Genomic DNA, 23,115 nt, shown 5'->3' with positions numbered 1-23,115 from the left:
TTTTTTGTGAAGGTTTCACTTCATTAAAGATGTGGAATTACATGCACGCTGCGCCTTGGCTCATCTATGACGGGGAGTTTGAAGACAGTGAACGTGACAGTATCCCCATTTATTTGGACACATTGATTCGATTCGAAACCACAATATTTCAGTTAGTGGCCCGACGCTCTTAACCGCTAGGCTAACTACCGCCAATATAAGTGTATACAAGTTATAGTGTTAATATTGTGTATTGGTAACAGCACTTCCTTTCTCTCGTCAGATTTGAACATGGACTTCCTCCTCAACTTCCTGTTTAGCCCTCTGCCCACCTCGGCCATCGTCTCCCTGTTTGCCTTGATGGGGGCTGCCCTGGTCTACCTCAACACCAGGCCTAAACCCCTCACTATGCCTGCAGACCTCAACTGCCAGACCGTAGGAGTCAAGGTAAGGACACTCTCCGGCTCAATTCCAAATTGACCCCTAGCCTCTACCTACACCCTAGGCACTCCTGTATCTGAGAGGATTGGATCACATGGTTGAGGGTCAATTCCATTTAAATTCAGTCAAATCAGAAAACAGATTCCAATTGCAATTTTCCTCATTGCTTTTCAATGTGTCTTCCCTTATATGTCATTGCTCTCCCTCATGTCCAGGATGGAGCGAGGAAAAGTGCCCTGCAGGAAGATGACAACCTGATGTCGTATTTTCATGACGACGCCAGAACACTGTACGAAGTTTTCCAGAGGGGACTACAAGTCTCAGGTCACCACCATATCTCCTTCTGTCACATATATCTTGTGTCTGCACTAAGAATAAGAGAGAGGTTTTTGGAATCAACATTAGAATACATAGTAGTATTCATGTCTGACTGAGCGTAGCAAGGTCAGTGAGATTGTGTGGTTATCATAATGAGGAGATCAAATCCATGTCTCCTTTACAGGTAATGGACCCTGTCTAGGCTACAGGAAACCAGGGCAACCGTACCAGTGGCTGAAATACAAACAGGTATGACACTATCACTGATATTACTTACATAGGCCAGCGTTTCTCTGGGTCTGAATTCAGAAAATATTTTGTATACAACATTTTGGAAAAAATATTGAAAATGGCTTTTCTAAGTGGTTCATGCTTTTACATTAATTTGTGTTTGTATGTGTATTTATTTGGTATCCCAATGTGTTAGGTCCTATCCTAACACATTAAGGCACTTACATCACACAAAAAACCTTACATCATATAACATTATTACACCACTACATATCTACAATACAACATTTATAATACCACCATACAACAATATTACAATGTACACTACCTTTCAAAAGTTTGGGGTCACTTAAACTTCCTTGTTTTTGAAAGAAAAGCCTTTTTTTTGGTCCATTAAAATAACAACATATTGATCAGAAATACAGTGTAGACATTGTTAATGTTGTAAATGACTATTGTAGCTGGAAACAGCAGATTTGTTATGGAATATCTACATAGGTGTACAGAGGCCCATTATCAGCAACCATCACTCCTGTGTTCCAATAGCACGTTGTGTAAGCTAATCAAAGTTTATGATTTTAAAAGGCTAGTTGATCATTAGAAAACCTTTTTGCAATTATGTTAGCACAGCACTATTGTGCTGATTAAAGCAGCAATTAAACTGGCCTTTAGACTAGTTGAGTATCTGGAGCATCAGCATTTGTGGGTTCTATTACAGGCTCAAAATGGCTAGAAATAAAGCACTTTCTTCTAAAACTCGTCAGTCTATTCTTGTTCTGAGAAATTAAGGCTATTCCATGTGAGAAATTGCCAAGAAACTAAAGATCTGGTACAACGCTGTGTACTACTCCCTTCACAGAACAGTGCATACTGTCTCTAACCAGAATAGAAAGAGGAGTGGGAGGCCCACCAGCACACAACTGAGCAAGAGGACAAGTACATTAGAGTGTCTAGTTTGAGAAACAGATGCCTCACAAGTCCTCAACTGGTGACCCCAAACTTTGTAGAGAGCGTGTGCTAGCGTGTTTGCGTATGCGTGTGAACCTGTGTGTGTCTCTTCAGTCTGCTTTGTTCCATGAAGTGTAGATGTATGTTTTTTTAAACCTGATTTTACTGCATGCATGAGTTACTTGATGTGGAATAGAGTTATATGTAGTCATGGTTCTGTGTTGTACTGTGCGTTTCCCAGAGTCTGTTCTGGACTTGGGGACAGTGAAGAAACCCTTTGTGTCATGTCTTGTGGGGTATGCATGGGTGTCTGAGCTGTGTGCTAGTCATTTGAACAGACAGGTGCTTTCAACATGTCAATACCTCTCACAAATCAAATCAAAATCAAATCAAATGTTATTTGTCACATGCACCGAGGTGTAGACCTTACATTGAAATGCTTATTTATAAGCCCTTAACACAATTTTAAGAAAAATACCCCAAAAAAAGTAAGAAATAAAAGTAACAAATAATTAAACAGCAGCAGTAAAATAGCAATAGCGAGGCAATGTACAGAGGTTACTGGTACAGAGTCAATGTGTGGGGGCACCAGTTAGTCAAGGTAATTGAGGTAATATGTACTTGTAGGTAGAGTTATTAAAGTGACAATGCATAGATAATAACAGACAGTAGCAGCAGCGTAAAAGAGACAAAAAAGACTAGTGATACAGTCAATCTTTCCTCTACTTTGAGCATTTTGATATCCATGGCATTGATATTAGCTCTCTGCATACATTTAAGGGGCAGTCTTGCTGCTCTGTTCTGGGCCAACTGTAGTTTGCCTAGGTCTCTCTTTGTGGCACTTGACAATATGACTGAGCAGTAGTCCAAGTGCGACAAAACTAGGGCCTGTAGGACATGTTTTGATGATAGCAATGTCAAGAAAGCAGAGCAGCGCTTTATGTGGACAGACCTCTCCCCATCTTAGCTAACAATGCATCAATATGTTTTGAAAATGACAGTTTACAATTCAGGGTGACACCAAGCCATTTAGTCTCCTCAACTTGCTCAATTTCCACATTATTCATTACAAGATTTAGATGAGGGTTAGAGTTTAGTGAATTGTCTGTCCAAAATACAAAACTTTAAATGTTTTAAATATTTAGTAGTAGCTTGTTACTTGCATCTTTTCTAAAAACTTTGTTAAGGATTGCAGTGATTTCACTTGCTGTGGTAGCTGATGTGTATAATGTTGTGCTATCAGCATACATATATACACAGCCTTTACTCAGTGCCAGTGGCCGGTCATTAGTAAAGATTGAAAAAAGTGAGGGGCCTAGAAAACTTCCTTGGGGAATGCCATACTCTACCTTGATTATGTTGGAAAAGCTTCCATTAAAGAACACTAACTTTTCTGTTAGATGGGTCATTCTTGATCCACGATACAGCAGGGGATATAAAGCCATAATAATATGTTTTTACAGCAGCAGATTATGATCGATAATGTCAAATGCTAACACAGCTCCCACAAGCTTCTTCTTATCAATTTCTTTCAGCCAATCATCAGTTATTTGTGTAAGTGCCGTACATGTTGAGTGCCCTTCCTTATAAGCATTGCGAAAGTCCATTGTGAATTAGTTTACTGTAAAATAGCATTATATCTGGTCAAACACAATTTTTTCCAAATGTTTAGTAAAGGTTGGTAGCTGGCTGATTGGTCAGCTGTAAAGGGTGCTTTGCTATTCTTGGGTAGCGGAATTACTTTTGTTTCCTTCCAGGCCTGAGGGCACACACTTTCCTGTAGGCTTAGATTGAAGAGATAAGAGTGGCAATATAGTCCACTATCATTCTCAGTACTTTTCCATCCAAGTTGTGAGACCCAGGTGGCTTGTCATTGTTGATAGACAACAATATAATTTCTTCACCTCTTCCACACTCACTTTACAGAATTCAAAACTACAGTGCTTGTCTTTCATAATTCGGTCAATTATGAATGGATGTATAGGTTCAGAGTTTGTTATTGGCAAGTCATGCATAAATTTGCAAATCTTGTCAATGAAAAAATCATTAAAGTAGTTGCCAATGTCATTGGGTTTTGTGATGAATGAACCATCTGATTCAATAAAGGATGGAGCTGAAGTTGCCTTTCTTGGCCAAAATGTAATTTAAGGTGCTACAAAACGTTTTTACAATCATTCTTTATATAATCTATCTTTGTTTCTTCTTTTTGCTTAGTTTAGTCACATGATTTTTCAATTTACAGCATATTCAACGATCAGCTGTGCAGCCAGACTGATTTGCCATTCATTTTGCCTCGTCCCTCTCAACTACACATTTTTTTAAATTCCTCATCGATCCACCCGGGATTTAACAGTTTTTACAGTAATTTTCTTAATGGGTACACGCTTATTAGTAACTGGAATAAGCAATTTCATAAATGTGTTAAGTGCAGCATCTTCAACAAAGGAATCAGTACAAAACCTCTTGTATGATCTCTTATACAGTGGGGGAAAAAAGTATTTGGTCACCTACAAACAAGCAAGAATTCTGGCTCTCACAGACCTTCTTTAAGAGGCTCCTCTGTCCTCCACTCGTTACCTGTATTAATGGCACCTGTTTGAACTTGTTATCAGTATAAAAGACACCTGTCCACAACCTCAAACAGTCACACTCCAAACTACACTATGGCCAAGACCAAAGAGCTGTCAAAGGACACCAGAAACAAAATTGTAGACCTGCACCAGGCTGGGAAGACTGAATCTGCAATAGGTAAGCAGCTTGGTTTGAAGAAATCAACTGTGGGAGCAATTATTAGGAAATGGAAGACATACAAGACCACTGATAATCTCCCTCGATCTGGGGCTCCACGCAAGATCTCACCCCGTGGGGTCAAAATGATCACAAGAACGGTGAGAAAAAATCCCAGAACCACACAGGGGGACCTAGTTAATGACCTGCAGAGAGCTGGGATCAAAGTAACAAAGCCTACCATCAGTAACACACTACGCCGCCAGGGACTCAAATCCTGCAGTGCCAGACGTGTCCCCCTGCTTAAGCCAGTACATGTCCAGGCCCATCTGAAGTTTGCTAGAGAGCATTTGGATGATCCAGAAGAAGATTGGGAGAATGTCATATGGTCAGATGAAACCAAAATATAACTTTTTGGTAAAAACTCAACTTGTCGTGTTTGGAGGACAAAGAATGCTGAGTTGCATCCAACGAACTCCATACCTACTGTGAAGCATGGGGGTGGAAACATCATGCTTTGGGGCTGTTTTTCTGCAAAGGGACCAGGACGACTGATCTGTGTAAAGGAAAGAATGAATGGGGCCATGCATCGTGAGATTTTGAGTGAAAACCTCCTTCAGCATGACAATGATCCCAAACACACTGCCCGGGCAACGAAGGAGTGGCTTCATAAGAAGCATTTCAAGGTCCTGGAGTGGCCTAGCCAGTCTCCAGATCTCAACCCCATAGAAAATCTTTGGAGGGAGTTGAAAGTCTGTGTTGCCCAGCAACAGCCCCAAAACATCACTGCTCTAGAGGAGATCTGCATGGAGGAATGGGCCAAAATACCAGCAACAGTGTGTGAAAACCTCGTGAAGACTTACAGAAAACATTTGACCTCTGTCATTGCTAACAAAGGGTATATAACACAGTATTGAGAGAAACATTTGTTATTGACCAAATACTTACTTTCCACCATAATTTGCAAATAAATTCATTAAAAATCCTACAATGTGATTTTCTTGATTTTTTTCTCATTTTGTCTGTCATAGTTGAAGTGTACCTATGATGAAAATTACAGGCCTCTCTCATCTTTTTAAGTGGGAGAACTTGCACAATTGGTGGCTGACTAAATACTTTTTTGCCCCACTGTACACTATATTAGGCCCAGCCTTTGGAAATGTTTTCTATTTCATTTTTATTGTAGCCTAGATATGGCTACAATATTATGATCACTACATCCAAAGGATGTGGATACTGCTGTAGAACACATTTTTGCAGCAGCATCAGTAAAGATGTGATTAATATATGTGGATGATTTCATTACTGTGCTGTTTGTAAATACCCTGGTAGATTGATGAATAACCTGAACCAGGTTGGAGGCACTGGTTATAGTTTGAAGCTGTCTTGAGTAGACAGCTTGATGAAAGCCAGTCAATATTTGTCACCCAGAAAGTACACGTCTCTGTTGATATCACATACATTTTCAAGCATTTCACACATATTATCCAAATACTGACTGTTAGCACTTGGTGGTCTATAGCAACTTCCCACAAGTATAGGCTTTAGGTGAACCAATCTGTAGCCATATTACTTCAACAGCATTTGACATGAAATCCTCTCAGCTTTCCAGGAATATGACTGAATATAAACAGCAACACCTCCCCCATTGGCATCCCTGTCTCAACTGTTGATGTTATAACCATATATTGCTACCACTGTATCATCAAAATAATGATCTAACTGAATTTCAGAGAGGGCCAGTATATGAATGCATTCTGTTTCTAGCAAGTTATCGTTTTCATTAACCTTGTTTTTTAGGCTACATATGTTAATGTTAATAATTCATACGTTCATTTGTAGCGCTTATCTGGGTTGTTTGATTGTTGTTATTGCTTTATCAGAGGTAGTCATGACAGTGACTTGTCCGTAATTAGAACTTTTGATGGACAGACGGATGCGTAGTGCATTCTTCGTGCATTTGATCAAGCTCTGTGTGTAAAGACACCGTAACATCCTTGACTTTGACCTTTAATGTAATGCCTTCCACCGCAGGTGTCCAATCGGGCTGAGCACCTTGGGTCGGGGCTGATCCACAGGGGCCTGAAGCCGACCCCTGATACCTTCATTGGTATCTTTGCTCAGAACAGACCAGAGGTGAGACATTTTTTGTAGGTTGAGTATATTTCATCTATCACTGTCATATTGATGCATACAGAAGTTGCAGTTATTGAACTGTTTGAAAAATCTGAAATAGGCAAGACAAGGCCTCCCTGGTGGTGCAGTTGTTAAGGGCGCTGTACTGCAGTGCCAGCTGTGCCACCAGAGACTCTGGGTTCGCGCCCAGCCTCTGTCGTAACCGGCCGCGACCGGGAGGTCTGTGGGGCAACGCACAATTGGCCTAGCATTGTCTGGGTTAGGGAGGGGTTGGCTGGTAGGGATATCCTTGTCTCATCCCGCACCAGCGACTCCTGTGGTGGGCCGGGCGCAGTGCGCGCTAACCAACATTGCCAGGTGCACGGTGTTTTCCTCCGACACAGGCCGGCTGGCTTCCGGGTTGGATGGCGCTGTGTTAAGAAGCAGGTTGGGTTGTGTATCGGAGGACGCATGACTTTCAACCTTCCCGAGCCCGTACGTGAGTTGTAGCGATGAGACAAGATAGTAGCTACTAAAACAATTGGATACCACGAAATTGGGGAGAAAACGGGGTAAAAAAAAAAATTAAACAACAAAAAAAGAAATGGGCAAGACATGAGCTGTGCACATGAGTGTTGATCCATTGAACATTGATCCTTTACGGCTTATTATTGCTCCCTGCTTGTTCTTTGGTCCAGTGGATTATCAGTGAGCTGGCCTGCTACACCTATTCCATGGTGGCGGTGCCCCTGTACGACACCCTGGGACATGAGGCACTGGAGTTCATTATTAAGAAAGGTAATTGGGCCTTCTCCACCATGTACTGCACTTCATTAACAGTGTTAATGAGGACAGGTTTAGGCCTGTCATTCCCTAGGGGTTCCACAAGGCTTGTTCCCAAGTCCACTATATTTTACCTTGACTAATCTTCTTCTTATTTTTCCTCTCTCACTTGTTAACTCCACCTCCTCCCCTCTATGCCACTGCTAGTATAGTGCATGCCTTCATAAACCCTTTATAACTCTCACATAAATGCTTTAGAAATCATTTATAAACAAATGTAATGCTATAAAGAATGTGGCAAAAGGGTTGTGCCACATTTGGCAAAATCAAGATCCATGGACCTGTTGCAACCCAGTATGAATACATACATGCAGGCATGTGTACAAATTAAGAAAAAATAAAAAAGCTGAAATGTCTTGATTCAATAAGTATTCAACCCCTTCATTGTGGCAAGTCTAAATAAGTAAAAATATGCTACACAAGACACATAAGTTTCATGGACTCCCTCTGTGGGCAATAATAGTGTTTAACATGATTTGTGAATGACTACCTCCTCTTTATGCCCCACACATACAATTATCTGCAGGGTCCCTCAGTCGAGCACTGAATTTCTAACACAGATTCAACCACAAAGATTTGTGAATGACTACCTCCTCGTTATGCCCCACACATACAATTATCTGCAAGGTCCCTCAGTCGAGCACTGAATTTCTAACACAGATTCAACCACAAAGACCAGGGAGGTTTTCCCAAATCCTCACAAAGAACGACACCTATTGGTAGATGGGTAAAAATGAAATAAAAAGCAGACATTAAATATCAAATCAAATTGTATTTGTCACATGCGCCGAATAAGACAGATGTAGACCTTACAGTTAAATGCTTACTGTCATGTATGCTCCCTCTCCGGCCTTTAGGTCACCAGGCTGCTCATTATCGAGCACACCTGTCACCATCGTTACACGCACCTGCGCGTCATCAGACTCACCTGAACTCCATCACCTCCCTGATTACCTTCCCTATATATGTCACTCCCTTTGGTTCCTCCCCCAGGCATTATTGTTTCTGTTCCAGTGTCATGTCTGTGCATTGCTCGTGTTTGGTATTATGTTACGTTTATTTATTAAAACACTCACTCCCTGAACTTGCTTCCTGACTCTCAGCACACATGTTACACTTACTTACAAGCCTTTAACCAACAATGCAGTTCTAAGAAAAAAAAGTGTTAAAGTATTTACTGAAATAAAATGAAGTAAAAAATAAAATAATAATAATAAAAAAAATAGAAAATAACAAATAATTAAGGAGCAACAATAAAATAACAGTAGCGAAGCTATATACAGGGGGTACCGGTACAGAGTCAATCTGCGGGGGCACAGGTTAGTCACTGTAATTGAGGTAATATGCACATGTAGGTAGAGGTAAATTGACCATGCATGGATAATAAACAGAGAGTAGCAGCAGCGGGGTGGACAATGCAAAAAGTCCAGGTAGCCATTTGATTAGCTGTTCAGGAATCTTATGGCTTGAGGGTAGAAGCTGTTAAGAAGCCTCTTGGACCTAAACTTTGTCCTGAATACAAAATGTTTGGGCAAATCCAATACAACACTCTCCATATTTTCAAGAATAGTGGTGGCTGCATCATGGTATGGGTATGCTTGACCTTGGCAAAAACTGGGGAGTTTTTCAGGATGAAACTAAATGGGATTTAGCTAAGCACAGGCAAAATCCTAGAGGAAAACTTGCTTCAGACTGCTTTAGGCCTGTCATACACCAGATACTGGGAGAGGAATTCACCTTTGAGTAGGACAATAACCTATAATGCAAGGCCACATCTACACTGGAGTTGCTACCAACGGTGTTTCTAACAACAGTATATTAACTCTGGGGATGAATATACTAATCAAGCTATATTAGTGTTTTATTTTTATTATAATTTTTGACATTACATAGTGTTTTGTATATGTCAATGACAAGACAATTATCATTTAATTAATTTCAATCCCACTTTGTAACGCAACAAAATGTATAAACATCCAAGGGGGCTGAATACTTATGATACCCACTGTACATACATGTTCCAGCTGCCACATTTTCAACTGATTGTTTGTGATTTCAGCGGACATCTCCACAGTGCTGTGTGACAAACAGAACAAAGCCGAGACACTGCTGGAAAACTGTGAGAAGGGAGAGACGCCTGAGCTCAAAACCATTATCCTCATGGATGCCTTTGACACCGAGCTGACCGCACGGGGCGCAAAGTGTGGGGTGGACATTCTGTCCCTGAAGGAAGTGGAGGTACTGCACTGTATGACAGTATATAGGGATGTATAAGAAAATAAACATTTACACACATTGGCATTGAGCAGGTGCTGGGGAACAAAATATTTGTCAAGTAAAGAAAGAAAGATTGCACACTTTAATCTATGCTTCGAAGCTTTTCGACCCTTGGGGTCTTCATCAGGTGTCTCCAACCACGGCTCTGGCTCTGACAGTGACTGAGGCTTCAAACTCAGAACTGACTTTTTTCCTACAGAATTTTTATTATTATTATTTTTTGTTTCTCCCGAGGGGTTCCTCAAGGGTCTATGATAAGTCCAGCTGTATTTTACCCATGCTCAGAGAACAAATTGATCTTAATCATAGATAGGAGTTGGGAATGTAAAGCTGATCCTAACAACCATTTGGGGGATAATACTGCAGGACTTACATTGCCAACTTAAGCTGTCTTATCTCTAATCCTGTATTTTCTTAATGAGGTCCCAACTGTAATGGGTCAAGAAAGTTATAGTGGTAATCGCTACTCTCTAGGGCAGTGTTTCGCAAATCCCTCCTCACGTCCTTCTACTTAGTTCCTCTTATTTGACCTATTCCAGTTAAAGCACACCTCAACTAATGAAGTGCATGGTTATTAGTTGACGAGTTGAATCAAGTGTGCTTGTACTGAAATTCCATAGTCTTATACCAGCGCAATGCAAGACAATGCTGAAATGCATACAATTTGTGGAACTCTCTGGGAGTACTCAAGAAGAGGTTTGGTAAACAATGCTAAAGGGTAGTTAAGCAAGTATTAGTCTCTAGTATTTCAGTGGCCATGCCCAATGTAGAGCAAATGCTGTCCTCTTTTCAAACATTGCCGAAAAACTGTTTTAGATAAATCAATTGAATCCTAAATATTTTCTAGGCTCTGGGGAAGGACCATCTACACAAGCCAGTTGTAAGTCAAATTCATACAATATGTTACTTGTATATTTTTTATCCAGTCTAAAAAAATAATCTTTGAAATATTTAGCTGTATTTAAGCCACCTGCTTTTGATTTCAAAATAGTTATTTTCTGCCAACATTGTATGTAGAAATACTACAATAAATGTGTGTTTTTGCTTCACCTACAGCCACCAAAGCCAGAGGACCTCAGCATCATATGTTTTACCAGTGGAACTACAGGTTGACCATACTGCACTTTAGTGTGTGTGTGTGTGTGTGTGTGTGTGTGTGTGTGTGTGTGTGTCTCTCTCTCTCTCTCTCGCTTGTATATCATGTGAACACCCTCCAAATATTAGTTATTGGTTTCAGGTGACCCTAAGGGAGCCATGCTGACTCATGAAAATGTGGTCTCAGATGCAGCAGGTGTGATTAAAACCTTTGAGGTATGCATACTCCATCAGGAACTGACATATAAACACTGCCTAGGTCCAGGTTTTACCCTGTAGGAACGTTATCTTACCCATAGAACAACATCTAGAATCCCATAAAGTAATTCAATAACACATGCGGTGAGCTCCAAAAGTATTGGGACTGTGACACATGTTGTTGTTATTTTGGCCCTGTACATCAGCACTGGATTTGAAATGATACAATGACCATGAGTTTAAAGTGCATACTGTCAGCTTGAATTTGAGGTTATTTTCATCCATATCGAGCGAACGGTTTAGAAATAACAGCACTTTTTGCACAAAAGTTTTGTTCCCACCCAAAAGAAATGCTTACAGCCCCTGTTAATGTCATGGTGAGAGGTTAGCATCTCTTTGATATTTGTGTGTCTAACTTTCTCACTCAAAACAAGGTTGATTATTAAAATCAGATCTAGCAATAATATCAAGGGGCCACAAATCCAGGGCTTAAAAACAAAGCTGTCATTGTACGCTGATGATTCATGTTTTCTTTTAAAACCACATTTAGAATCCCTCCACAGCCTCATAGAGGATCTAGATACTTTCTCTAACCTCTCTGGATTACAACCAAATTATGATAAGTGTACTATATGACATATTGGATCACTAAAAAAATACAACTGTTACATGACCATGTAGTTTACCAATAAAATGATCTGAAGGTGAAGTGGACATACTCAGGAAGAGAGAAATGATCTCAATACAATACATTTGAATAGAAAATGAGCAAAAATAGATAGGATCTTACTATAATGGAAAGGAAAATACCTGTCTATTTGTGGAAAAAACACCCTGATTAACTCTTTAGTCATATCCCAGTTTACCTATTTGCTTATGGCCTTGACTACACCCAACGGCTTGTTTTTTCAATTATTTGAGAAAAAAAATAGAACATTTTATTTGGAACGGCAATTCAGATAAACGGGCCTATTTATATAATGCTATTTTAAAAACAAACCATAGAAAGTTTGTCGCATTTTCAGTTTAATCCATCAGAATAGACAGAACAAGTATTACAACTAATATTATGGTTCAACTCAAATATACTAATTGCTAAAAGAAGAACGTCAATAAAACATTTTTTAATGTTTTATTCTGTATTATCTTTGTAAATTATATCATTAATAGGACTGGTGGAGTTATGTTACACATGCATCTAACAAAATATATGGAAATGTCTGCTCTACCCAAAATTACAACCAACTACTTGCAGCATTTGCGCAAAAGTTGAAGAGGCAAGTGGAGGGGGGGGGGGGGGGGGGGGGGGAGTAAGGAACTTGTCTGTTGGCCCTGCATTAAAGAACACAATTAGTTAAAGAAAATGGTGATAAATAAAAAACTATACCAGTTTAATTTAAGGACCAAAAATGGACAGCTGTGCCATACAGATTGCAAAATAGTTGGGAAGAGATTTTCGATGTATCGATTCCATGGCACATGGTTTATGAACTGATACACAAAACGACGGCGGATTCAAAGACTCTTGCAACCAATAGAATGTTATATATTGGGGATATAACCATCCCAGCTCTGCAAATTTTGCTGCGAAGAGACAGAATCATTCGATCATTCAAGTTGGTACTGTCCATATGTAGCTTGTTTTTGGTGGCAGATTCAGGAATGGCTGAAGAATTGCAACATTTACCTCAAGCTAACTCTGCAAATAGCACTGCTGAGGGATTTGAAAGGCATAGTCAATAGGTCAATAATATAATAATACTCTTAACAAAAAAACATATATATATTTACAATCTGTAGAAACTATGAGAATAGAAATGTTCAGAACTTTTGTGAAACATCACAGCACAGTTGACAAATATATGGCAAATAGAAGTCAAAACTGGATGGTGTTCAGAGATAGATGGGAGGGGTTGAGGGTAGCTGAAGGATGGGACTAAAAACAAACAAAACATAACTATTGTAAAATATACTGTGTCCGTAAAATATATATAGTATGTATAAACTGGAAGTAGAATCCTAAATGTTGTTGTCAATTAGTTTACTTCAATTACAGGAGGGGTGGTAGGGTTAGGGGAAAGTAATATAGGAAAATATTTTATACTGAACAAAAATATAAACGCAACCATTTCAACGATTTTATTGAGTTACAGTTCATGTAAGGAAATCAGTCAATTGAAATAAATCCATTAGGCCCTAATCTATAGATTTCACATGACTGGGCAGGGGCTCAGCCATGGGATGGGCCTGGAAGGGTATAGGCCCACACACTTGGGAGCAAGGCCCAGCCACTGGGGAGACGGGCCCAGCCAATCAGAATGAGTTTTTCCCGACAAACCGGCTTTATTACAGACAGAAATACTCAGCAGTTTTTTCAGCTGGTCTCAGACGATCACGCAGTTGAAGAAGCCGGATGTGAAGGTCCTGGTCTGACATGGTTACACGTGGTCTGCGGTTGTGAGGCTAGTTGGAGGTACTGCCAAATTCTCTAAAATGACATTCGATGTGGCTTGTGGTAGAGAAATTAACATTAAATGATCTGGCAACAGCTCTGGTGGACATTCCTGCAGTCAGCATGCCAATTGCATGCTCCCTCAAAACGCTCCCTCAAAGGGATTTAAACAAATTTGTGCACAAAAAATAATAATTCACAGACCCAATACTTTTGGAGCTAACTGTAGTAATTTAATATGATCACTGTGATCTTATCCTTGTGTGTGTGTGTGTGTGTGTGTATGGGGGGGGGGGGGGGGGTTGCATATGTGTGTGGGAGAAAAAGAGAAAGAGAGAGATCTTATAATAATGTAGCTTCTTGTGAATGGCAAAAAGAGAGGCGAGCATTCACATGGGATTTGGTTCTGGATTGCCGAGATTTGTAGTCTTGTAATCATAACCTTCTGCATCAATTTGTGTCCCTCACAGATTTCCGTGGTTCCTACTACTCAGGATGTGTCCATCTCCTTCCTGCCTCTGGCACACATGTTTGAGAGGGTTGTACAGGTGAGTTCACAGTCTAACTGCAAACTGGTATTGAATATTTTGCATTAACTCAACATTATCTTTGAGTACCTCCAGCTTTAGCATGGAATCCATGACAAGTACTTTATGACAAATAGTTACTTTTTACAATGTATTAATTTAGTATTTTATCCAGGCAAGTCAATGAGGAACAAATTATTCTTTCTTGTTACAAAAAAAAAAAGTTTTCTATTGACAAGTGACATTTATCTCTTACATTTTTCACCTATGGGAGCAGAGGACATTGAGTTCACTGAGTTGAGTATTGAGGCTGATGGATGCTAGTCTAGAAGTGCTTGTGTTCTCTCCCAGACAGTGCTGTACGGTGCTGGGGCCAGGGTTGGATTCTTTCAGGGAGACATTAAACTACTGCCAGACGACATGAAGTACCTGCAGCCCACCGTCTTCCCCGTGGTGCCGCGACTTCTGAACCGCGTATATGACAAAGTGAGTTATTAGTCTGCTGAAGTGTGCACTCATACTGTACACTAACCCCACCACTAATATCAGCGCTTTACGTAAACCTTACCCACAGCAAATTGTTGCGTGTCAATAGAGTTACAGAGTTACAGTTACAGAGTTACAGTTACAGAGTTACAGTTGAGAGCTGTAATGGATAGTTTGAACATCTACAGACCATTCAAAATTGATGTAGTTCTGTCCTTGAGCTGTTCTTGACTATTAATGTTCTGTATTATGTCATGTTTCATGTGGACCCCAGGAAGATTAGCGGCTGCTTTTGAATAAGCTAACGGGGATCCAAATAAATACCAAAGAGGACTATCTATATAATATGAGACCAAAATGAGTATCCTTTCTCTTTCTACTGTAGGTCCAAAGTGGAGCCCAGACCCCCTTCAAAAAATGGCTCCTGAATTTTGCCATTGACAGAAAGCTTGCCGAAGTTAAGGAGGGTGTCATCAGAAAAGACAGTATATGGGACAAGCTCATCTTCCACAAAGTTCAGGTATTGTACTCTCCAAGTAGGAGTGAGTCATCGTGTTCAAGGAGGTCAACAATGCTATTGCCAATGTTGTGCCAACAATCCTTGGAGGCTACATGTAAACCGTTTCCGGGAGAATAAGAATGTTCCACTGCAGGGGCTGTGAATTGGGAGGTTGTTATGTTACAGAATGCTCTACAATCTAGAACGTGTCGTGTCGGTTCTCTGCAGGAGTCGTTGGGGGGACGTGTGCGAGTGATGGTGACGGGAGCAGCGCCCATCTCTCCCTCCGTTCTCAACTTCCTGCGGGCATCTCTGGGGTGTCAGGTACTTTAGCACCATCTACCCATCTATTATCTACCATAGATCTACCGTCTACCCATCCATTTTTTTTCTACCACTCAAAAGGGCTTTTCACACTGCATGTTCTTGGCCCATGGCTATTCTTTACCCTAGCTTACGCTGTTTTTACACAAGCATGTGTTAACCCTGGGCTAACGGAAACCCAGCGGTCACTTTTTGGAGTAGAATATTCAAATTAGATGACATTGGAGCTCTGTGATTGAAGTGCAGTGTGAACAGGACTTAAAGGGTTTCCAAAACTCTTTAGTGAGACACCTCCGTCAATGATCATATACATATTACTGTGTCAAGGAGAACTTGTCAAAACAGGTCATGACTCACATCAAATACACCTAGAAAGCAGTCAAATAGATGCTTCAACATCACACACACTTGCCACTGGAAGGTGTTAACAATACCCGAGTTGCCAGTTTGATTCCTACATATATGGGTAATTTCTATTGAATTAACATGCTGAGGTAGGTCACTTTGGATAATAACAAGACCGTATTATAAAGTATAAATGAAAAAAGAACATACCCTGACCAAACAAGGATACATTTGTAAAATAAAAATCACCGTTGCACACCTAGAATTTTTGAAGTCTTCATCAGAATCCCTGCAAGGAGAGAATAGTGTGCGACTTCCATTATATTTTCTGTAAAGACCATAAGTTTGTCATTATTATATAATGAAACCAATCCTGTGCCATTGTGGATCTTGTAATAGCATTGAGCAACTGAGGCCATGTGCTTTTGTTTGGAGAGCAGAGATGACCTCAAATGTATTGATCTGTCCGTGTCGCTGTGACAACCAGATCTCATTGACCCTACTGATCTCTCGGTTCTGATTGGTTCTCCAGATTTTTGAGGCATACGGCCAAACAGAGTGTACTGCCGCCTGCTCTTTCACTATGCCGGGAGACGCCACTTCTGGTATGTCACTACAAATATTTACAACCTCACAGAGGATGCTAAATTAAAAGGATAGTTCACCTAAATGTCTAGTTTTTTGTTTACTTACACTAAAAGCAGTCTATGGACAAGGAGAGACTGCAATCCATGCTTTGTGTTTGTTTACCTAGCCACTTGTACCAACCGCAATGTAACTTTGTAATTTGGTTGAACTATCCCTTTAAGTTGAGAACACTTGCATCCTTTCTTCTTACTTCCTTCTCAAAATAGGGACCTTATATATTCACCCAAATTATATAACAGGTGTTTCTTTCCTCAGGGCATGTTGGAGCTCCTATACCTTGTAACATTGTGAAACTGGTTGATGTTGAAGAGATGAACTACTTTGCTTCCAATGGTGAAGGGGAGGTAAGTGGTTGTCACTACCTAGCCATGCTGCAATGTATGGAAAAACAAAAAAAATGTAAAAGAACATTTTTCAACTTCCCTTGGGTGTTGTATTCTTCAAACCATAAAACTATCTGGTTATTTAGTAAATGTTCAGAATAATCTGGCTATCATTTTTGGAGAATGTAGCAATGTCAGGGGTCATTCAAAAGCATTGGGGGGGGGGGGGGGGGCATGGTATTTCCCACGATTTCCCCAGACTTCTTAATTTGTAGAAAATTAGCTCAAAGGCACAATATGTAGCTTTTTGGGCGACGCGACCAAATCCGCATACACATGTGAGTTATAGATCTGTCATTGTCTTTGAAAGCAAGTCTGAAAAGTGGCAGGACTGTTCTTTGTGCTCTATGTCTTTACTTACTGTTCTTAACCCTTGTGTTGTCTTAAGGTAAAAAATGACCTGCCACTGTGTTTAACAGCGGCGAAAACCCCCTAAATGATATTTTTTAAACTTGAAATGTAATGACTTTTCCAAAAGTGACCCGAACATTATAAAAAGTGAAACATCGCCTTTGTTCCTATTTCCATGAAAGCTGTACACCACCAGGGTACAAAGATTGTCTTAGGGTCATTTATTACCTGGCAGTTATAAAATAATTTACACACCACAAAAACTATACGTATACACACACAAAATTTAGAATATGTGTGCTACTGATTGAACTCAGCCAGCAGCTCCTGAAGAGGAAGATAGCCATGGTTGGCACAGTTAGAAAGAACAAGCCTGAGCTACCCCCTGCACTCCTCACAACAAGGGGGAAAGAGGCCTTCTCAACAAAGTTTGCATTCACACCCACCACCACTCTAGTTTCTTACCTCCCAAAAAGGAACAAGAATGTGGTCCTCGTGAGCACACTGCACAAAACGGTTGAGATCAGTGATCGTGAGGACAGGAAGCTAGCCATCATCCTGGACTACAACCACAAAAAAGGAGGCATGGACAATCTGGACAAGTTGATTGGAACTTACAGCTGCAGGAGGATGACTGCCTGGCCCCTGGTCATCTTTCATAACATCATTGATGTGTCCTCATACAATGCCTTCGTGATATGGAACAAGATCAACCCTATCCGGATGCCTGATAAGCGGAACAAGAGGGTGTTCCTGGAACAGCTGGGAAAGGCACTTGTAACCCCACACATTCAAAGAAGGGAGCACCTCCACCGCACAGAAGCCTCTGCAGCACTTGTGAAAGCTGTCCTGATCCACCTGAGACTGCAGCGAAGGCGGGTCAATTTTTACCCTTAGGACAAGGGGAGTATACAGAATGTTAAGACTACACAATAGTTAAGTTGCTTCTTTTTAATGTCAGTTTTGCACACCAGCTTCAAATAACTGATATATTTTTGGTTATTGAAAATATATTTCAAAGAAGATGTTTAGATGTTAAGATGATCCTCTACAATGATTCTCTACACATTGTTTGTTCAGTCACAAACAAATGAAATTTATGCAAAAAAAAATAAATAATTGCATACAGTAAATGGTGGAGTGATTTTTGCATTTTGCAGCTTTTACTTTCATTTATCATATATATATTTTCTCTCTTAGTTTAACCTTTTGAATGAATTGGTTTCTATGGTTTGCCTGCCTTAGAACTAGGAGCTGGAGTTTTTCCTGGTCAGGTCACATGGCCTGATCAGGTCACATGGTCCCCGGCCGTACTCAGAACACAAGGAGAACACTTCACTTACTGATGCATACTTTTCTATTTTCTCAGGTCTGTATCAAAGGTAAAAACGTGTTCATCGGATATCTGAAAGACCCTGAGAAGACAGCAGAGGCCCTGGACAAAGATGGCTGGCTACACACCGGAGACATTGGCAAATGGCTACCGGTGAGATTCTCGTAGATACAAACTGAACCGTGGGAACAATAAAATAACCTGAATTTATCTCCGCATACAATCAATCTGACATCAATTTCCATGACAGTGGTAGAGGAGTTTAATATCAGGACCGAGTAGAATAGCTTTCCGGCTCTCTCCTGTTCATTCATCTCAAAGCCAGACAAGCAATCAGTGGGGTGAATTACTGGGGTTGTGTGTCATCTGCAGCATCGTTATACTTTCCAAACCCAACTGTTCTATTATTACAAGCAGGACAAAGGGCAGTGCAGATCTGAATTGAAGATCTGATTCAAGATTTCACTATTTCTATACTGGGGTCTACATCATCATCAGCAGGGCCATTTGATTGTCGTAGTTGTACAAGGTCATACAGTGTCTTGATTTATAAAATGTACACCGTTTTTAATACAACATTTCAGTTACAAAAATGTCTAAATGCATTTTTTTTTAAAAACAATAAATCAGATTTTCAAGTTCAATGGTTATGAACCAAAACATGGACATACAAAGATTGGATCATACAATTGTGTCTAAGGACATTATAAACGAGACCCCAAGACTGTCATTAGTTGTAAGCAGAACTGGCTTTGCAGGCTGACATAGGGCCCGATTCCGACGGGAGTGAAGGGTAAATGGAAAGTACTGTAATTTCCCTTTTATGCACTTTTCTCCATGAGTACTCTAATAGTGTGCTATTCACATGCTATTTGTTTTGGTCCTGATTCAGACTTAGGAAATAGCACCTTTCCTACAGTATGCACTTCTCTGTAGTTGGTATTCAGACTTACCTTATGAAGGTGCGTAATGGGCTTTGTAGGTGTGGATCCCTTGCATGCGCTGAATAAGTGTAATTAACCACTGGCAACACTCCTATGTTCTGGCAAACAGATTTTCTCATGGATTTTTAATTTCAGTACATTCATATTAAGCCATCTTTAAATACAGTGCACCTTTTAGCTGACAGACTCAGAATATTAGGGATAAATGAAAGAAAGCCATCTAAATATATGCATATTCATCATCTTTTCAGCAGAAATTGTTAGATACATTTAATTATTTTTAAATACAAATTTTGTACAATAGTAGGCTGTATCGCGTCTTGCGTGCACTAACCATGGAACTGTGTGACAACACAGTTTAGAGTAGCATGCACATGGATACAGTTTGTGGATTACCTTGACGTTGTGACAGGATGGCCCCCACGCCCACCTCCACCACAAAGGGCAGCGAGGGGTCTGGGTGTTTCAGCAACGGCTGCAGGATTCCACGCCAACTTACGGGGGAACACCTTTGAGGAGAGAGTTGAGAGGCGATGGAGCTAAAGTTCCTGATGAAGCGGTAATAAAAGTTGGCAACCCCCAAAAAACTTTGTTGTCCCTTTATGGTGGTTGGGACTGGCCATGACCTGACCACCCATCTTCCTTCCTCTCCTCCATAACCACTCCCTGTGGGCTTATCCCATATCCCAAGACGGAAACCTGATGGAACCGGTTAGTATGTAGCGGACATCGTTGAAGCTGGTGTCCCTCCTGGCCATAATAGGGACAGAGCCCCAATTGCTTCCGGCGGCATCACTCAGCCGAGGGGATGCGTGTAGCCCCTACCTCCAAGGGGTCAGGCTTAAACTCATATCCGTCAACGAAAGAGGGAGAGAGGCGATGGAGTGCCAATGCTCCCGAAGGAGGTTATCCAGACGGATGGTCATCATGATGAGTGCATCCAATGAGAGGGTGTCGTCTCGGCATGCCAGCTTTGTCTGGACCTCCTCACGCAAATCCTCTTCGGAATAAGGTGTGGAGCGACGGCTCATGCCATCTGCTGGATGCTGCCAATGTACGAAAGGTGAGTGCGAACTCCGCAACAGTCTGGTCCTCCTGCCGTAGTTGGAGTAGGTGCTCACCCCCCCTCTCTGCCCTCCGGTGGATAATCGAAGCCTCCTCTGAACAGCTCCATGAACCTCCCATAAGAACCCAGCTTCTCCCCTCTCCCAGATGGCCGTATTCGATTCAAACGCATACCCTGTCAACAGGGAAATAACCTTGGCAACTTTGGACCACTCGGTAGTGGGGGCACCCGTTTGCTGAGCAAAATAGAGGGAGCACTGGAGAAGGAAGCCACAATATTTGAATGGAGTCTCGTCATATTTGTCATGAAGGGAAAAACGGGCATCACTGACCAGAGCAGACTGCTGAATGGGCTGGCTCGCTGGGTCGACTCATGGTAGAGGATCCTCCGCTCGTTGGGGGTGACGCCTCTTAGAGGACCTCATCCACCACCCTCCCTAGTTGCGCTAGCTGATTGTGGTGCCGGCGAAGTAGGTCTCCCTGTTCGTCAACCATCTGGGAGATGTCTCGGTTGGCTGCTGCTTCCATTTTGAGAGGCAAGATTCTGTAATGTAATGTAGACGCAGGGAGTCAGGAAACAAGTGCAGTTAGTGAGTTAATTACAAAGAACATTGATGGATGCAAACCAAAGGCACTGTCTAACATGGAAAACATAGACAACATTGCCTGGTGGGTGATAAAAAAAAAAAAAGGAGTGCTATATAAAGAGAAGTAATCAGGGTAGTGATGGAGTCCAGGTGTGGCTCATAACGAAGCGCAGGTGTGCGTAATGAGGGTTGCCAGGCCCGGTGGTGAGTAGAATGGAGACGTGGAGCACTGGAGAGGGGGAGCGGAGGTAGACATGACAGGCTATAACCTATACAGTACCAGTCAAAAATTGGACACACCTACTCATTCAAGGGTTTTCATTATTTTTTACTATTTTCTACAGTGTAGAATAATAGTGAAGACATCACAGCCATGAAATAATAAATATGGAATCATATAGTAACAAAAAATGTTTAAACAAATCAAAATATATAATCCTCCACACACTTCATTTATTCGATTGCCACTCAAACATACTTAAGTTCAAGGTCAGAATACGCATAGAGAGAAAAGTACATAAAAAAGGAATAACTCTGGTCAGAATCTGGCTTTTTGGGTGGTGATAGAATAAATGAAGGTGTGGCAGAGGTGTGTGTCTAGTGTCTCTGATCTTGACTTAATTCCCCAGTGGTGGAAAAAGTCATTTTCATAAGATACCTTATTAGAAAATTAAGTAGAAAATTAAAGTCGCCCAGTAACATACTTCTTAAGCTAAATTCTAAAAGTATTTGGTTTAAAATATACTTATGTATCAAAAGTAAATGTAATCGCTAAATTATACTTAAGTATCAAAAGTAAAAGTACAAGTATAAATAAATAACAATTCCTTTTATAAAGCAAACCAAACCAAACAGATAGCCAGGGGCATGCTCGAACACTCAGACATAATTGTGTGTGAAAAGTGTGTGAATCAGACAATTTTCCTGTCTTGCTAAGCATTCAAATGTAACGAATACTTTTGGGAGTCAAGGAAAATGTACGGAGTAAAAAGTACATGATTGTCTTTAAGAATGTAGGGAAGTAAAAGTTGTCAAAAATATAAATAGTAAAGTAAAGTACAGATACCCCAAAAAATACTAAGTGCTTTACACTCACTGTAATTCCTTAATAATTCCACCACCTGTACACGCAAGGAAACCATGAATAACGTCTAGCAAACAAACCAGTTCCAAGTGGTTCCAAGTGGATTTTTTTCAGATAGAAATAACACCATTCTCCATGCACTGTCATTTACAACTTGATAAGGGCCATTGATAAGAGCCAGGTAAATGAGTAATCCATTTGGAAAAGGAAATTGTAAATATAAATGACACTTGTTTTAGATATATTTGACCTAGTAAACGCTGGAGACAAATGTGAAACCAGTCATATGGCAGCAAACTGAAACATATCAACTTTCCCACAGTAGTGTTTAATAAATGCTGTTACATTACGAAAAATGTCAATTGTATGGCCTTTTAACTTGCAAGGAGGGGCGCTCTTGAATGTCTTAATTATAAGCTAACACGTTTCCTATTTCTATCATGTTAAATAATAGCCACTATCAGTACTGACTGTCAGTAGGCCTAATAACAACACATATTGCACTGCAAATTTGACTGTTTGATCCCTTCAGGTGGTATTGCCTATTGTACATTAACATCATTACATTGATTTGTTAACATTCATTTGCTTCCTCTGTAAACGGTCATGTGAATGTTGATGAGGATCATTAGTAACAGTGGATAATTATATTTTTTAAAAGACATGTAGGCTAATTAAATTGTAATGGAGCGGAGCGCAGACCAAGCCATAACAGTTTGAACCAGCCACTGTGCCACGACTGTGTCATCACACAGTTCCATGGTTAGTGCAGGCAATAGGCGAGGGTATAGCCTGCTATTATACACTATTCTCCCTATTATAATTCTATGTACACTAATCTTCCAACATTACCATGGGATAATTTTTTTATTAATCAACTCACCGTTTTCTTTCTTTCGTGTGTAAAGGCTCTCC

General features: G+C 40.6%; 1 protein-coding gene across 1 annotated transcript in view; it reads left to right on the top strand.

Annotated features, from left to right (window-relative positions):
* acsl5 (acyl-CoA synthetase long chain family member 5) overlaps positions 1 to 23,115 on the top strand; it is a 33,727-nt gene that overhangs the window by 5,732 nt on the left and 4,880 nt on the right. The window contains exons 2-17 of the mRNA XM_036946598.1: positions 263 to 426; positions 636 to 744; positions 923 to 987; positions 6,679 to 6,780; positions 7,458 to 7,557; positions 9,662 to 9,840; positions 10,727 to 10,759; positions 10,936 to 10,987; positions 11,117 to 11,190; positions 14,095 to 14,172; positions 14,503 to 14,637; positions 15,023 to 15,157; positions 15,365 to 15,460; positions 16,338 to 16,410; positions 16,709 to 16,797; positions 18,557 to 18,673. Of these exons, the coding sequence (XP_036802493.1) occupies positions 271 to 426; positions 636 to 744; positions 923 to 987; positions 6,679 to 6,780; positions 7,458 to 7,557; positions 9,662 to 9,840; positions 10,727 to 10,759; positions 10,936 to 10,987; positions 11,117 to 11,190; positions 14,095 to 14,172; positions 14,503 to 14,637; positions 15,023 to 15,157; positions 15,365 to 15,460; positions 16,338 to 16,410; positions 16,709 to 16,797; positions 18,557 to 18,673 (1,593 nt within the window). The 5' untranslated portion in view covers positions 263 to 270. The remainder of the gene's footprint in view (positions 1 to 262; positions 427 to 635; positions 745 to 922; positions 988 to 6,678; positions 6,781 to 7,457; positions 7,558 to 9,661; positions 9,841 to 10,726; positions 10,760 to 10,935; positions 10,988 to 11,116; positions 11,191 to 14,094; positions 14,173 to 14,502; positions 14,638 to 15,022; positions 15,158 to 15,364; positions 15,461 to 16,337; positions 16,411 to 16,708; positions 16,798 to 18,556; positions 18,674 to 23,115) is intronic.

This window comes from Oncorhynchus mykiss, chromosome 16, assembly GCF_013265735.2.
Source record: "Oncorhynchus mykiss isolate Arlee chromosome 16, USDA_OmykA_1.1, whole genome shotgun sequence".
Taxonomy (NCBI): Eukaryota; Metazoa; Chordata; class Actinopteri; order Salmoniformes; family Salmonidae; genus Oncorhynchus; species Oncorhynchus mykiss.
This window is presented reverse-complemented; position numbering and strand designations above follow the sequence as displayed.